The sequence below is a fragment of the Vespula pensylvanica genome, chromosome 9 (genome assembly GCF_014466175.1).
Source record: "Vespula pensylvanica isolate Volc-1 chromosome 9, ASM1446617v1, whole genome shotgun sequence".
In the NCBI taxonomy this organism is placed as follows: Eukaryota; Metazoa; Arthropoda; class Insecta; order Hymenoptera; family Vespidae; genus Vespula; species Vespula pensylvanica.
This window is the reverse complement of record NC_057693.1, coordinates 239,682-256,041: the sequence shown is the minus strand read 5'-3', so window position 1 is coordinate 256,041 and position 16,360 is coordinate 239,682. Positions and strand designations below refer to the sequence as shown.

The 16,360-nt window shown below is 33.5% G+C and overlaps 1 protein-coding gene across 10 annotated transcripts; it reads left to right on the top strand.

Annotated features, from left to right (window-relative positions):
- The first annotated feature begins 26 nt into the window (after positions 1 to 26).
- Positions 27 to 15,921, top strand: LOC122631699. Of its 10 annotated transcripts, none has more exons than XM_043817695.1 (4): positions 219 to 335; positions 7,262 to 7,589; positions 11,235 to 12,292; positions 13,662 to 15,921. In XM_043817695.1, the coding sequence occupies exons 2-4, from the start codon at positions 7,411 to 7,413 to the stop codon at positions 14,891 to 14,893; spliced, it is 2,469 nt and encodes an 822-aa protein (XP_043673630.1). In that variant the 5' UTR covers positions 219 to 335; positions 7,262 to 7,410; the 3' UTR covers positions 14,894 to 15,921. The 10 variants fall into 10 exon arrangements, with proteins under 10 accessions (XP_043673623.1, XP_043673630.1, XP_043673631.1 ...); XM_043817692.1 differs by lacking the exon at positions 219 to 335 and adding an exon at positions 3,338 to 3,705; XM_043817694.1 differs by lacking the exon at positions 219 to 335 and adding an exon at positions 5,464 to 5,809.
- Positions 15,922 to 16,360: the final 439 nt, after the last annotated feature.

Here is a 16,360-nt window from a genome sequence, read left to right as displayed (position 1 = left end):
ACGTCGTGAAAGAGATAAAAAGAGAAAGGGAGAGAGAGTGTGTGTGAGAGAGAGAGAGAGAGAGAGAGGGAGAGTGAGAAAGAGAGGGAGAGAATGGAGGAACCACAAAAACTTTTTCGTTTACCGGGTACGATCGAAGAAGAGGAAGAAAGAGATCCGGAAGCGCAAGCTCACGTCGCCACTGTAGGAGAAAATCCAACGAGACCTGAATCACCTTTGCTGGGCCAAAAAGGCACCGGCACTTTATCAAGTCTACCGAGAAACGTCACTCTTGTCAGAGTCAGCACTCAAAGTAGCAGCATAGGTGGCGGCGTCGGTCGGCAAGATTCCACCAGGTAAGTAAACATTTTTTTTTCTTTCGAGACTTCGCAAAATTAAAAGATCAATTTGATCTATTACTCGATAGAAAGGATCGAGAAAATATTCCGAACTGTGATTTCATTTCTTTTTCTTCAAATTCCATTAAAATCCCAAATATTCAGTTAATAATCATTCCATATCATTAAAGATAAATAATCTATTCGTTCTTTTAAAAATATAATCTTTATGACGACAGCGCGTTCTTTTCTTATTAATAACTTAATCGTGTAATAACTTATGGAACTTGAAAGTCATAGATTTAAGTATAAGTTTATACTCAATATTTATAACTTATAGTATAGCGAGTTAAGTTGACCGATATTGAAAAACTCGTCCTTCGCAAACCAGTTCAAATATGTATATTTATAAATCCCTTTATGATTCATTATTTTGAAGACACATAACATTCTCTATAACGATAAAATTTTTTTATTTTATATAAATACTTCAAAAATATATATATAATTATCCATTTGTATGTATATGATGTGGTATCCAGAAAGTTAGAACTAACGTAAATTCCACGATGATACATTCACCTTCGTTGAAAACGAAGAACCTATCGACTCGATGAATAATAGCCGTATATCTTCCTCATATTTGTAAGAAATTACATGTACGTCGTTCAAGGTCGTGCACCTTCGAAAACAGGCATCGTTCACGTCTAAAAACGGGTTCTACCGGTGCGTTAGAAAGAATAATTATCATCTCCGATCGCCAAGATGCTTCTCACTCTACGTTTCTCATAGAGATACATACGCTTTGTACACAGACGAAGGAAAGAACGAAAACAATGAATTAAGGTGTTAATTTGGACTGGCGCCATATGGTATAATTTTGTTCTTCTCCGAAGAAACCGAAATAACTGAGAATTGCAAAACGATTTGGCAAAATTAATTCTGTAAAGTCAATATGATATTATAATCAAAATAATATTATGTGATTATTTTTTTTTCTTTTTTTTCTCTTTAATCGTTTAATAATCAATTAATATCTGATTAAATAACTAATGAAATTTTGATCATTGAGAAAATTTTTCATTCATTATATTCGTAACGTAAAATCACGAAAATATTTTTCTTCTCGTTGTTAAATCCTTCAAAATTTTCTCGATAACAGTCTCTTCGATAAAATTAAAAGAATCGAAACATGGCGTTGAATTGTCTCGATGATCAATGGAAACAATTGATACAAATAATTTGATAGAATGATTATTTTTTATACACGATTGCTTCAAGTTCATAAGAGAATGAGTTTTTTTTTTTTCTTTTTTCAAAACGTTTATCGTTTCTAACTACTTATTACGAAATATGATTTATCGAGTGTGTCTTTAATTACTTAACTGTGTACAAATGTATGTAACTATATAAACGTACTTACATGTACGTATCTGTATATGCAAGTAACTACATAATATTAGTCGTATAACCATACATCGATGAATGAGTCTTTTTATGGCGTGCACATTTCTACGACAAATCTATCATATTTTTCAATGATGACAACGATCTATTTGCTCTTTGACCATAATTTATGTTTTGTCAAACTATCCGATATTGCGACGACGACAATGAAATAGCGACATACATACCGTAAAAAGATCTTACAAGACAAGGAAATAGTTTCATTGTTCCATCATCGATTCCTGTTATACGAAGGAGTTGTAATATTGTTCATTTTTGGTTTCATAGAATTTATCATTATTCTAACAATTTAGAAGAAAACTTATCTAATATAAATAATGAAACAAATTTTTCTTTTTTTTTTTTTTTATTTCTTTTTTTTCTTTTTTCTTTACACGAATATTTTATCTAAACGATAATTATTCGCTATATATATTTCATCTGTTTATTCGAGTAACAATGCATGTGAATAAAAAAAAAGTTTATTATAAAAATTATTTTAATGATAGTAATAAAACGTCAAAATTGTATGCGTCGAACTTGAGATATATATATGTTTACGATTATTCAACAACTATCATATTTTCGTAAATAATTATACGATAGATGACGAGAATCGTTAAAATGTCTTACGTTGATGGGATGAATGTTTAATCGAATAAAAATATATTCGTTTGCAAAAAAGTTTGCTGATAAGAATAGTACTCTATTTTTAAATTCAATTTTTAAGCATTTTCATTCAAGGTTCATAATTCGCATACCTCGGTCGTCCTAAAGGTCACCGGAGGCAGATCAATCTGCGATCATAATCGTGCTTAATCGTGGAAATTTGCGGCAATCCGCGGATATCAGATATCTCATTTCCTGGAGGTAACATGATAAAACCGCGTCATAATACTTTACGTATTCGTTACATGGAAAATCTTACGATTTAAAATGAATCAAGCATTGACGTATATATAGTAAATTAATTATTAATTACGATAGATTTAATGGCAATTATGTAACCACATGTCTTCTTACACTCTTGTTTTTCTCATATACACATACATCAGTCAAGTTTGAAATTTTTCTTTAAAAAAGAAAAAAAGGAAAATATATATATATATATATATATTGTAAAAAAAAAAAAAAAATAACAGTACAATCGAAAGTTAAAGTTACTTCAAGAACGAATACGATATAACTGTATATCGTGATTAGATATAAAATGGCACGCGTCCGATATGATACAAGGTATTATATCTCCGTAAAGTTAACCACAGATCGAAGCGACCATAAACCGGTAATCTAGTTATCGACTTAGCGTCTAATCGAGCGTGTTTACTAGCACGTATCAAATTACTAAGACGGACGAGACACGATTAATGTGTTTGCCAGGCTGTGTCCACCGCCACCTGGTCAATGTGTTACTGTGTAATTTGAACTAGAGAGAAGGAAAAGGAAAAAAAGAAAAAGAAAAAAATACAAACAACAACGTTATACGATATATAAAGTAAATTAAAAAAAGATGGATTGATACATCGCATTTGGTTTTATTGTTGTAAAAAAAATGACGCAAACGATCGTTCATCATCACCTACGATCAAGTCTGTTGGAATGAAAATTTTATCGGTCTTCGCAACCTCTCGACTCTCGTCCGGTCTCGTTAGTTTAATTAAAAGCTCGTTATCGAACTCGTAACGTCGCACGGCTGCGGGAGAGCTCGCGATAGATCTCGTTTCGTTCGACAGTAAGCTAGCTCATGGACAATAATACAAACTTGGTGAATTATAAATCCGTGGAAGAGAAAAGAAATTCTCTAATTCATCGTGTGCCAAGTTATGGAAGATAACGAGAAACTGAATCTAACTGAGTCTCAAAAGACGATAAAAATCGTGACATTAGAATCGAAAACAAAGTCTCTACGGAATCGAGCTGTGCCTATAAAAAGAGATGCCTGGTTGGTTCTTTTTAATGAGTTAAAAGAATACTTTCATTTTTATTTATTAGAAATAGATCCCGAATATCGATATTTTTTTTCAACATCTATGGTCGCTGATCGATTTGTTTTTTTTTTTTTGTTTTTTTCATTTCATTTCGTTTATAAATTCTGACATATGCTTTAAGAATAAATTCCTCACGTATTCGTAAAATTAATTTTTTTACGTACTTGCTCAATCTTAAATCATATGAAAATATTGTTCCTTGATAATTACTAAAATTTATTCGTTAGAAAAAATAGCATTGATCGTATAACTATGTTTATTAAAACCATTAAAATGCTCGTTTTTTTGTTTATATATATATATATTCATTAGTTCTTATCATTATATCAATTAAAATTAACATAAATTGTTAAAAAGTAATATTTATGATTTTTCTCATTTTAAAAACAGTCTGAAATCCGTGAAATTGATAAGTTCAGTAAATAAAGCGTTAATAGTATTGATTTATTTCAATACTTTTTGACATTTTGAAAGATACTCATATTTTTTTTTTAAAGTTAATGTTGTTTAAATATGCATGATTGTAATTCAATGTCCATTTCTCACGAGATCATACGTTTTAGAGCTAAAAATAATTCGAATCTGTATTTTCTTTTTTTTTTTTTACATTCAATCGAAAAATTTTTATAATACTCTTGATATTACGTCGAAATATCCTTTTTTCATTTTTATAATTGAGTCGACCATTTCTCAAATCCGTTATATCCATTAAAATATTTTATTACTAAAAACTGTCATTTCTCAGTAGAGAGATATATGGTTGATTCCTTTTCTAAATATTTGATATTCATTATTTTATTAATATAAGATATGAAAATCATGTAACAATATTTTTATTAGAATTAATTAAAATTTGTTGGACATAATAAATTTTGATTCTTTAACTACAGGTTTTTGGATATAATAGGTTTTAGAAGTATTTGCAGTATCAACATAAACCGTCTTATTGCAAATAATATAACCAAATATCTCCGATTTCATTGGTTTTATAAATAAATGTTTCAAATAAAAATTGCTAAATTTTTAATAAGGAAATGTAATAATATGTATTGCATATCATTGTTATTATTTCATAAAGAACATGATTGTCAAGATACTTGTAAAGCATAAAACTTTTTTTTTAATCGAAATCGATATTTTAAGTATAACAAAATTTGTAGAAAATATCAATACAAATCTAACGAGCACCTACAGTGTATCTTTTTTTCGATATTTTGTTGAGCTACAGCATCTTGAAATTTAACGAACTGTGTTACTGCACAAGAAATTATTATATAAAAATAGAACATAACGGATGTTGAAAAAGTATCAGTCATATTGCAATAATAGTGTACTAGATATAACGGCTTTTGTTGCAGTAAAATGGTGATGGACATAACAGGTTTTGACACTGTTCATAACTGACATAACGTGATTTGGAACTGTATTCAATTTTCAACTCTCTTTTTCTATGATAAAAAACTATGTTTCGCCTATTTTTCATATTCTAAAAATATGTAGTTTCGTCTTATTTAAGACAATAATTTCAAATTTCGATTTTTGTTAGTCATATCGACTTCCGTAAAACGACGATTCGATCAGTATTACGTTTATTTTATTCGACCGAAGCTGAGAAAAAAAATAAAAACAAAAAGAAAAAAAAATAATAATAATAATAGTAATAATAACGCAGTAATGTGATAATTATAATAATAATAATAATGATCATTAATATAAATGATAGTAATAATAATGTTAATATGTAAAGAAACTAAAGTAGAACATAAAAGTAGAAGAATAGCTGGAAATAATGTGAGAATTTGTGATGTTAAAGGTTAGAACATAAATCGTTATCTCCAACGTTCGCTTTTTCCTAGCTCTAAGGGTGGGGGAATATCATTTCTATATGTAGAATTAGTGATTTTATGAAGCTTGCCAAGTACGATTCCCGATAACGAGATGACAAGACGATGATAAGACATGGTTTCTCAGTCAGTCGAAAGTAGCATATGAAACGTCACGTTTCGAGCTCGACAATTTTATTTTCAACAAGGCGATCGAAATTTTCATCCAACGAACGTGAAATATTCATCTTTCCTCAACTTTTCTTTCTTCTTTTTCTTTTTCCTCTTTCGGAAGAAATTATTTATATTCGACGCGAGTGAAAACAGATCTCTTAGCGATTATACGCATTATTCTTACATATAATCTTAGCGATTGTACGATTGTAAGTATTAATTTGTATTTATCGTGCTACGTTTCCAGCATTCGAATTTAAGATTATATATATATATATATATATATATATATATATTTATCTATTTAAAAAGTAAATACCGAATCTATGGTTATTCACTTACGAAGACAATCATGTTAAAGATCGTTCAAATTATTTTTTCCAAAAATCTGTTGAAAAATAATCAAACGACTTTGTTTTATTCAATGTATCGACGATATGATATAATATCTTTAATTATAAACGCGATCATCTTGAACGATTTGTTCACTGATATCATTTAAATACGGCTAAGAATACTGCTTTGCATTTTCGCAGATGAATGCGCGATTCAAATGCGAATTAATTAGCATTGATCTCTTCTCTCTCTCTCTCTCTTTTTTTCTCTCTTCCTTTCCTGTCTTCCTCATTCGATAAACGTGACTTTTGTTGAACAACGTGGAAATTATCGAAATGAAATAACCGAGTTGTTCTTGATAGTTGAAATAAAATTAAAAAAGTATAGAAACGAAGCTAAAAAATGTCGAACGTTGGTAAAAAGAAGAGGAGGACCGTTTGAAAAGGGGATCGACATGTTTAACGTGACGTAAGCATATGATCAGCTTTTTTTCGCAAATGAAAAGAGCAAAGCGTAGTGTTTAGTGACCGATAAGTGGAAGAACGAGGCGGTTAGGCACGTACGTATATATATAAGACGTCCTGCGTCGATATTCAATGCATCAGTAGATGTTTTACTAGCTTCATACTCGGTACTTGTCGATACTCCATCTTCTTTCGTGGTCGCGTCGATTTTTTTCAATTGATTTTTCTGAATTAGAATAACAGAAATAATGGCAACAAACAGTGTCTTTAAACTTATAAAGAAATTAGAATAGAAAGAGAGGGAGAAAGAGAAAGAGAAAGTGAATGATAGCGAAGAGGGAGAAGAAAAAAAGTAAAAATAGGTCGTCGTGGATATAATCGATACCTCGAAGCGATTATTCATTCGATTATGATCGCTATCATGTATCGACGAGAGAAAAGATCGGTGATATAAAGAAAAGATCGAGTTTTACGAAAGTGACATTTTGTTATCTGCTCGTTTCGGATTCAAGGGCATTACGGACTGACAAGAAGAAATAATACTGATAACCCATTTCCATCGTACGTGGCTAAAAATATTGATTATATCTACGAACGATTACATCTTACGTGAACGAGCTCAAAAGAAAAAGGAAAAAAGAAAAGAAAGAGAAAATTCGTGTAGTGAAATCGAGGACTACATCGAAATTTTTTTTTTTTTTTTTTTATTTTAGATATATCATTGTTCGACTCGAAAAAGCGAAGACGACAAAAAGTTTCGAACTTTTCATTTCGATACGCGATAAAGAAATTCCTACATCCAGTAAAAGACAAGAGAATTTAAACAACGATGTTCGACCGTTCGTGAAGAAAAAATTCGAGAATGAAGGATCTTCAAGAAAAATCATTGAAGATAAACGGAGAAGGTACGAAGAGTCCAAGTTGTAACAACGACAAAAGTCCATCACCGGAATGTGGAGAAGAACAGAAGCTTTTACCACCTAATTCACCTTCCTCGATAATCGTCGTATCCAAGAGTCCGAATCTGTCCTTCAGAAGCAGGTATAATAAAAAAGAAAAAGAAAGAAAAATTTATCGAATTAAATCCGATCGATCGACGAGAATTTTATTTACGTATTATCCGTATTTAAGTGGAAGCAACGTCTTGAACATCTTCGCGGAGCTTATTTTGTAAATATGTATATGTATTTTTGTCGATTAGCTGTTGTCGTCGTAACAAATTAATCTTCGGTCATGATTTGCCTCTACGACGAACGATTATAACACGTTTCTTACATACTTCGTTTATGAATATTTTTTTTGTGCGATATTTACTAAAGAACGTTTCATTCGATTGTAAGAAAATTTTGATCATACGATTGATTGATCTAAAGCAGTTTCTTTTCTTTTTTTTTTTTTTTTTTTTAAAGTGATGACTTTTTTTTTTTATTCATAATGATTCGATCGTTATCTGTTGCATTAATGAAATTCGATATTTTACTGAATAAAGCTGATATGTAATTTTCTAAAAAAAAAAAAAAAAAAAAAAAAAAAGAAAAAATAAAATAAACAAAAATACAATTTTTTCGTGGAATATCTCTCTTTCTGTATTTTCAACTATTTTTCTTATCGAGAAGCAACAGATGCGATAAGAAATCGTACATCATAGATTTGATAAGTATCTTAATGAGAAATTCATCGTGTAAGACTAAAAGAACATTAAATTCATGTAACACTTGCAAAAAAAAAAAGAACTCAACTACATAATTCTTCCGATGCAATTTAAAATATTCGACGAAGCTTACAAAACTTGTCCGACTAACTTCGAGCGTAATGATAAATGTAGATTACGTAATTAAACAATAAATACAATAAATCTGTTATTCATTTTGAAAACTAGTAGTAGATGTTTTTCAATGATATATCTCTTGCTTGTAAATATTTTCTAAAAGAAAATAATCTCTCTCTATATTTCCATCTTTAACGTCTACAGGATGTCTTAACATTTATCGCTTCATTCGTTTTACATTATTCTTTTCTTTTGTAAATCATTGAAGATAATCATTAAGTAGTTTCTGCGTTTTCCTACTTATTCTTTATTCGTTTGATGATAAACTTTGAGACACCCTGTACACACGGGGCTGTTTCCCCTTGTTATAAATAATAAATTTTCTTCTCTCTCTCTCTCTCTCTCTCTCTCTCTCTCTCTCTCTCTCTCTCTCTCTCTCTCTCTCTCTCTCTCTCTCACTCGCTCTTCGCGTGTACGACTTTATATCCCGGACATGCATCACGATATACGCTGATTAGGTCAATGAAATAATTCTCATAATCGTATCACGTGCGGTTTCAGACTTAAAAAGCAATGTAACAAGAGAGGGGAAGATCCTCGAAAGAAATTCGGCTACAATAGAGTGACGAATAGAAAGAAAGAAAGAAAGAAAGAAAGAGAGAAAAAATGTCGTAATGGTAAAACGGGAAGGAGAGATCGGTGAGTTGACGAGTCCACAGTGTGTCGTCGACTCGCGGCGGCTGATTTACGCGTGGCAATAAATAAATTGGTAGATAACGGTTACTCGGTTATCGTTCAAAGTCAAAATGGCGACTTCCTTTTTGTCGTACGAAAGGGAGACCCGGCCCGAGACTCTCGGTCGGATCATTGCGCTGAGAGGGCGCGCGCGCGCACGAGATATACCACCGTCGATCGTCTTTATTCGCGAAACCATGTGCTCTCTTCGTTGACAACAAAAAACAAACAAAAAAAGTCATTCAAAACATATCTTTGTAGAAACGAAATAACGCCGAACGTGAAAGTAATTTCGAGTAGATTCTTCTAATAAAGTGCAATATTTTATATTATGTGATGATCTTGTTAGATTTATATGTAATTCTTTTTTTTTAATTATTTTTCAAAGTCGTTCGACTTAATCTTCGAAGACTTTGCAAATCTAATCGAATCGAATCGAATCGAATGATTTACAAGATTCAGTGCTTTTCGAATTTACGAGTTTAAAGTGCAAGAACGATGACGTACAATGCGAAGAGAATCATCGTAAGTAAAAGTCATCGATTAAAACTGATTTCTTTTAATAGTCATAAAAAAGATACTAAATAAATTTCTTTAAAGTTTTGTTACTTTTCGTTGTATAGATTTAACCATCTTGAATGTGCATTAAAATCTTTAAATCCATAATAAAACCTCGAGTTTTACGATAAAATGGCGATCTTATAGATCTCTAAACATGATATAAAATAAAGACAACTAAATTACGCAAAATTTCAAAATGATTCTTTTTATATTTTTCATTGTTGTTATCATAAAAAAAAAAAAACATTATTTTCATTATTCGCATATTTCATATATTCCAAAATTCAAAGCAACATGCACTTTGCTCGATCTTTAAAAAGTATCAAAATATGAAAAAACTCAAATATAAAGGAATACGATTATCGAAGGACAAAATAAAATTTCAATGTATAAAGGAACTTTCTGAAAATATCTGAAGGAACAAAAAGAAAGAGAGAAGAAGAGAGATAAAAATATTTTTTCGCTTCTATCTTAAGAGTAGTTAGCGTAAATACGAGCGCTGAACGCGCGATACGCGGATGATTAACATATCCACGAGTACGAAAAAAAAAGAAGTAATAAAATGCGATTAATAACGAAAGAAGACAAAAGGCGTTTTGTCGCGAGTGCTTCCGAGTAATTTACGTTCAATGAATGGTCTTCGTATGGCGATCGGTCTACGAGTAGAAGTTATTACGTCGTTAACTTATAAAATTTAATCTTCCCTGTGTTCTACTTCCAACTTTTCAATACGTTTCACGTTGAAAATTTGACATGATATAACATTATCACGATACCCGTCTATTCTTCTTACGTTATTAAAAGGAAGAATCGAAAAGAGTTATGAAAGAAACAAGGACCGTTTATATTCTCGTTTCGTAAATAATGATCACTTAGGCTGTATAATTTTTCGCTAATTAGTCACGGTGCGAGAATGATTCATCTTTTGCATACCTACTTTGAAATATGGCATTAACAACGAGAACGGACACGAGAGAATCGATAACGAGATCGTTGAGATTTGTTATTCAAATCTTTGCCACTCAAGGAATCTGTTATGTGTCTTCTCCACAAAAGTCGACTATTCTGATTGCACCATAAGAAAGAAAAGAAAAGAAAGAAAGAAAAAAAGAAAAAGAAAACCTTAGCCAACGTTGACTTCAAAATTACCTTTCGTTGACTTCAAAACATCGAGCAAACTGAAAATTAAAGCGCGTAGTATATCGAAGATAAATTCGTGATACGTCGCAACGCAGTTCATCTCTATTTTTTATCTTGACGTTAGGGAAGAACGTAAAAAATGATGCAAAGCATTTGATTTATAATGAATAATACATTGAAACTATTGAAACGCAATATGTTAAATCGATGTTGATACGATATTAATCTAAGTGGATTTGTTTAAGACTTCCTCGATATTATTTTACATCGGCATCATTTAACCATCTTAACTATCAAACAAATTATAAACTTCTATGCTGGAAATAATGAGTTTCATAAAACCTATCCAAATCTTATTGAAGAAGAATTTTAAAAAACGTGAATTTAAAGAAAACGTTAAGATCCCTCGAATTAGACGAGCCATATCCGTCGTAAGTAGTTTGAGCAGCACTGCTCTATAATTTCTACGATTTCTTTTTCAGGAGCCGATACAGGGCAGGACCGACACGGAAATTACGCCGTCGAGCGGTATTAAAAAACGGAGATTGCAATGTATTGCAATCTCGAATCTCTCGAAGGTCCTTGCGTTTCCTCCAGGACATCTTCACGACCCTGGTAGATACGCAATGGCGATGGACCTTGCTCTGTTTCGCATTGAGCTTTCTCCTCTCTTGGTTGGGTTTTGCGGTGATCTGGTGGCTGATCGCATTCACTCACGGTGATTTCGAGGAACGTCACTTACCACCGTTTCAAGTTGAGAACAATTGGACACCGTGCATCTACAATATCTTCTCTTTCACGAGCTGCTTCCTCTTTAGCATCGAGACACAACACACGATCGGTTACGGTAGTCGATCGACAACCGAGGAATGTCCGGAGGCAATCTTCGTGATGTGCATACAGAGCGTCGCCGGTGTTATGATACAAGCATTTATGGTTGGAATAGTTTTTGCGAAGATGAGTAGGCCAAAACAGAGGACGCAAACCCTTCTGTTTTCAAAAAACGCAGTGATTTGCCAACGGGACGGCGAGCTCTGTCTGATGTTCCGTGTTGGTGACATGAGAAAGAGTCATATCATTGGTGCAGCCGTGAGAGCCCAAATGATCAGGTCAAGGACCACCAAGGAAGGTGAAATCTTATCGCAAAATCAACATGAACTGGCAGTGGGCACCGACGGACAGAACGGCAATCTCTTTTTCATTTGGCCGACGACGATCGTTCACAAGATTAACGCGGAATCGCCTTTCTACAATCTTTCAGCGGAGGACATGCTCACGGAGAGATTCGAAGTAGTTGTCATATTAGAGGGTACCATCGAATCGACCGGACAAACCACTCAGGCAAGATCCAGCTACTTGCCTCAAGAGATACTCTGGGGTCATAGATTCGAACCTATGGTGATGTATTCGAAAGAAAGACAAGGTTACGAAGTGGATTATTCTCTCTTCGATAGCACCACGCAAGTCGATACTCCCCTCTGTTCTGGTAGAGAGCTCGCAGATTTTTACAGGGTTCAGGATGAGATTCGTCAAGGGAATAGTAAGTACTTTTCTATCTCTATTTTGCTTCGAAATCGAATATGATTTATAAATAGATCTCTCTCTCTCTCTCTCTCTCTCTCTCTCTCTCTCTCTCTCTCTCTCTCTCTCTCTCTCTCTCTCTCTCTCTCTCTCTCTTTCTCTCTCTCTCTCTCTATCTCTGTTTCTTTCTCTATGCGAGCGATTTTCCCTATGACCGATGACTTGCCTTTAATCTCATGCTAACGCATTTTCCAATCAAGTACGCTTTGCACATTGCTTTCACACTAACGATTATTATCGCACGCTTGCTTCCACGTTTACTCTTAAAGCACGTTTGTTGATCCGATCGTGTCCTCGTCTGATTCTTCTGGTGCTGGATCTATCGTAGATGGAAGCCTGAGGAAAATTCCTAGCGAGCCGAAATCCACTCCGGTGATACTCAACGCGCTTAACCAAACCGAAGGCACGGGATTCCTTGTTCCTCAAGGACACTCGTCGCAAGGACCTTCGCCGAAGCTTCACATTGACATTCCATCGATCGACGATTGCCCAGGAATATGAGAATTTTGCTGATAAGTTAAATCCCATCGTTCTCGGTCGAAAAAAAATCATCTGGCCGAGAAACATCGAAAATGAAAAAAAAAAAAGAGAGAGAGAAAAAAAAAGAAAAAGAAAAAGGGAAGAACAAGAGGAAAGAAAGCGCAAGTTACAACGCGAGCCACCTCTTATCACCTTGTCCTTAAAAATGACAAACTTGCGATAATCGTTGTGAAATATTAACCTTAACTTTATGGGAATTGGAAATCAAAGGCAAAAAAGGGGAAGAATATCCGTCCTTGTCGCGTTCATCCGTTTATTTCGTCCATACCTTTCTCTCCTCCTCCTTCACCTTTCCGTTTTCATTCCTCTATCGATATCCTTATTCTACTAATCATAATCGTGTTCCGACATTCCATCCGTTAACCATCTTCGAAAGATGAATTGACATAAAACAAATCCTAAAAAAATTCCTATCGTCGTATCGTGGCATATTTAACCCGAAAAAAATATTTCAATAATGTTGTAAAATGTCTCTTAAATCGGAATACATTAATCACTCATTAACGTAACTAATATAACATGGAAATGGTAGAAGGTTCGAGGAAGGTACGATCTTTGTCGGGGTATCATCGGTCATAGTCGAATCTCACGAATCAATCGAATATAAAATAAAAATGATAACTAACACTATGTTGTCTGTGTAAAATAGATCGTCAGGGAGAAACATTGTGAACGTCCCAGTGTCGTTGGATTTACGTTTCTTCGTATTATTTAAAAAAAAAATAAATAAATAAATATCTAAATATCTAGATATCTAGTCACGATTTAAGCTTTAGATGAAATTTCAGGTATAATAATAGACGAGGATCAATTGGACTTTAGTCAGGACGTACAAAGCCATTGTTATTGCGGACTTCGTTCGTCGGCTCCACCGAATCACCATCGTCATCATCATCATCATTATCGTCTTTTAACGTACATCGACAGCACAAGAAGTGAGAACAGTTTAGAAGAAGTGCCATTCGGTAGACAAGCCTGTAGAGACGTTAATTGCACCGGTCATGGTCCTCCAGTGTTAACAAATCTTCATCGAGAGATTGGTCAATCAAAATTAACGGACACCGAGTTGGACGCTATACAAGTTATGAGTGACGTCGAGTTTCGACATCTATCTGAAGCGGTGAACAGAGAGATCATAAAAAACAGTCGAGAGATAGTCTTCGAGGAAGAATTTCGAGAAGGTGAGACATCTAAAGAAGAACATCAAGGAAAGTCGAATCAGGTTTGTTTGAAAAAAAATCTTATGAAGTATCCGCTTCTCGACGAAGAGAGGAGATCATTGAACGGCTCGAGAAGGAATCTCTCCAATCGAAATTTTCCTGTGGGATGTGACGAAGGTAGAAGATCTTTGAACGGTTCAAGAAGAAATCTAAACGGTTCGAAAAAATATCTGGTGTTGGCCATCGATCGATCGAATAGCAATCGAAATTTGAATGTTACCAGTGGTGAAAGTTTGATCGCTGCTAGGCGTCACACAGGTAGTAGGGAACATTTAGACGGTATCAAAAAGAATATCGTTTGCGGTATGAAAGGATCAAAGGAGATGCACGAGTTGCCTGAAACGAAGCGTCGATTGAACGTCAGTGACATCGAAGTACAGAATAGAGTTAGTATCGAAACGGAGAAGATATTTACCAGAGGACAGGCTGATCTTCGTGACATTTTCACAACTACCGAGGAAGGACATTTTTCGGCCAGATCACCGAGAAGTCCACAATCTCCGTTCTCGGATCTCTCTCCGGAATCTGGATTTTTCGAAGGTAATCAATCCAGTCCGGAAAGTAGCCAAAGATTTAGCCGAGTTCCTAGCATTTCTACTAGAAATCGTAGGAGTTACGAGAACGCCCAATTGCAGGACGTTAATCGGGCTCTCTCGAAACGTAATAGTGCCAGCAGCTTGTCCGATAGCGATGGACAGAGCAAAACTTTGATTGCCGATGTCGAGCCATTAGTCGCCAATAGCAAACAACAACTGAACGGTACTAATTCGAAGCAAACGATCTCTTATACAAGCGTTTGATCACGAGTGCCTTAACACTGTACCACGCTACTTTCGTTTTTATTATTATTCTTTCTATCGTTATAATATAATATTATAGAGAAATACGAGAAGACAGTTCGCTTTCGGCCGCAGGTCGGTCTTAACAATATAAATTCGAATTATCCAATACAGTTCGCTTAACGAACGCATTGAATACAGTGCCTTTCGTTTTATCGTGATATTCGATTTCTAATGAATTGAATTAGCTTCGCCTACCTATCTACCTACCTACCTGTCTATCTATCTATCTATCTATCTATCTACCTACTTACCTATCTACCTACCTACCTATCTACGTTAGTATAATTTATAAATATATCATTTACCGCTGTTAGTGTTAAATGAAAACGACACAACGTGTTTCTCGTTAAGTTATCGGATTTCTCAAAGCTATCTTCTCCGAATAAGTATATTTTCAAGATTGACCGTTTCCCGCGCGATTCGTTCCACGATATTCACAGATATTCTAGATTATAAGTTCGATTGACGGATTAAATAAATGAATAAGCAACGACAACAACAACGACGAAGAAAAAGAAACGAGCTAGGAAAGGCAAAGAAAGAGAAAGTAAAAAAATACCATGTAACAATTTTCTTCTTTCTATCGTAGCGCGTTTTTTAGTCTTTTCATTAATTAATCCTTATTTTCGTTGGATATTTATTGCTCACGAGTTTAGAGAGTAAGCGATAGCGCGATATTTGTATATAAGGCATTTTAAATAGTGATTATGTATCATTACGTGCATGTAACGTAGATATACATATCTTAAATAAGTACATACGTACGTACGTAGTGTCATTCCTTTCAACGAATCGCAGGACGAAAGAAGAATCGTTTATGATAGAAAAATTGTACGACTTGTGCACTCGAAGCAAGAAAAAAATCAAGTGTCTTCCTCTCAAATACATAATAATATCTTATAACGCGGATATCTATGCCTGCCACCATGATTACTCCGAAATAATTTCAGAGAAAGTATTTGTAATAAAGACAAATGCAAACTTAATCAGTGTTCTTTCTTTTATCCTAAAAATAATAAAATACGATTCAACTGTTGTCACGATGACGACATACAAAATTTACTTTCCAACAATTTAATTACTATTATTCATTATTATTAATTATCTGTATGAAAATAATTACAATCGTTTGTTGATATATATATATATATATATATATATATATATATATATATCTTTCATTACAAAAAACAATTGGAGACTTTCTATTTGAATAATGAGATAACTGATCGTTTGAAATAATAAAGAAGTTATTTTAGTAGTTAGCTAAATATTTTATCCAATAGGTGCCAAGGTATTGTAACAACTAGCCGACAAATTTGAACGAACATATAAATTGAACAAACAAAATTAGATACATATACGCAAGTATATAGTAATAGATAAATGCATAGTAATAGATAACTATATAGTAATGGTTTGTTA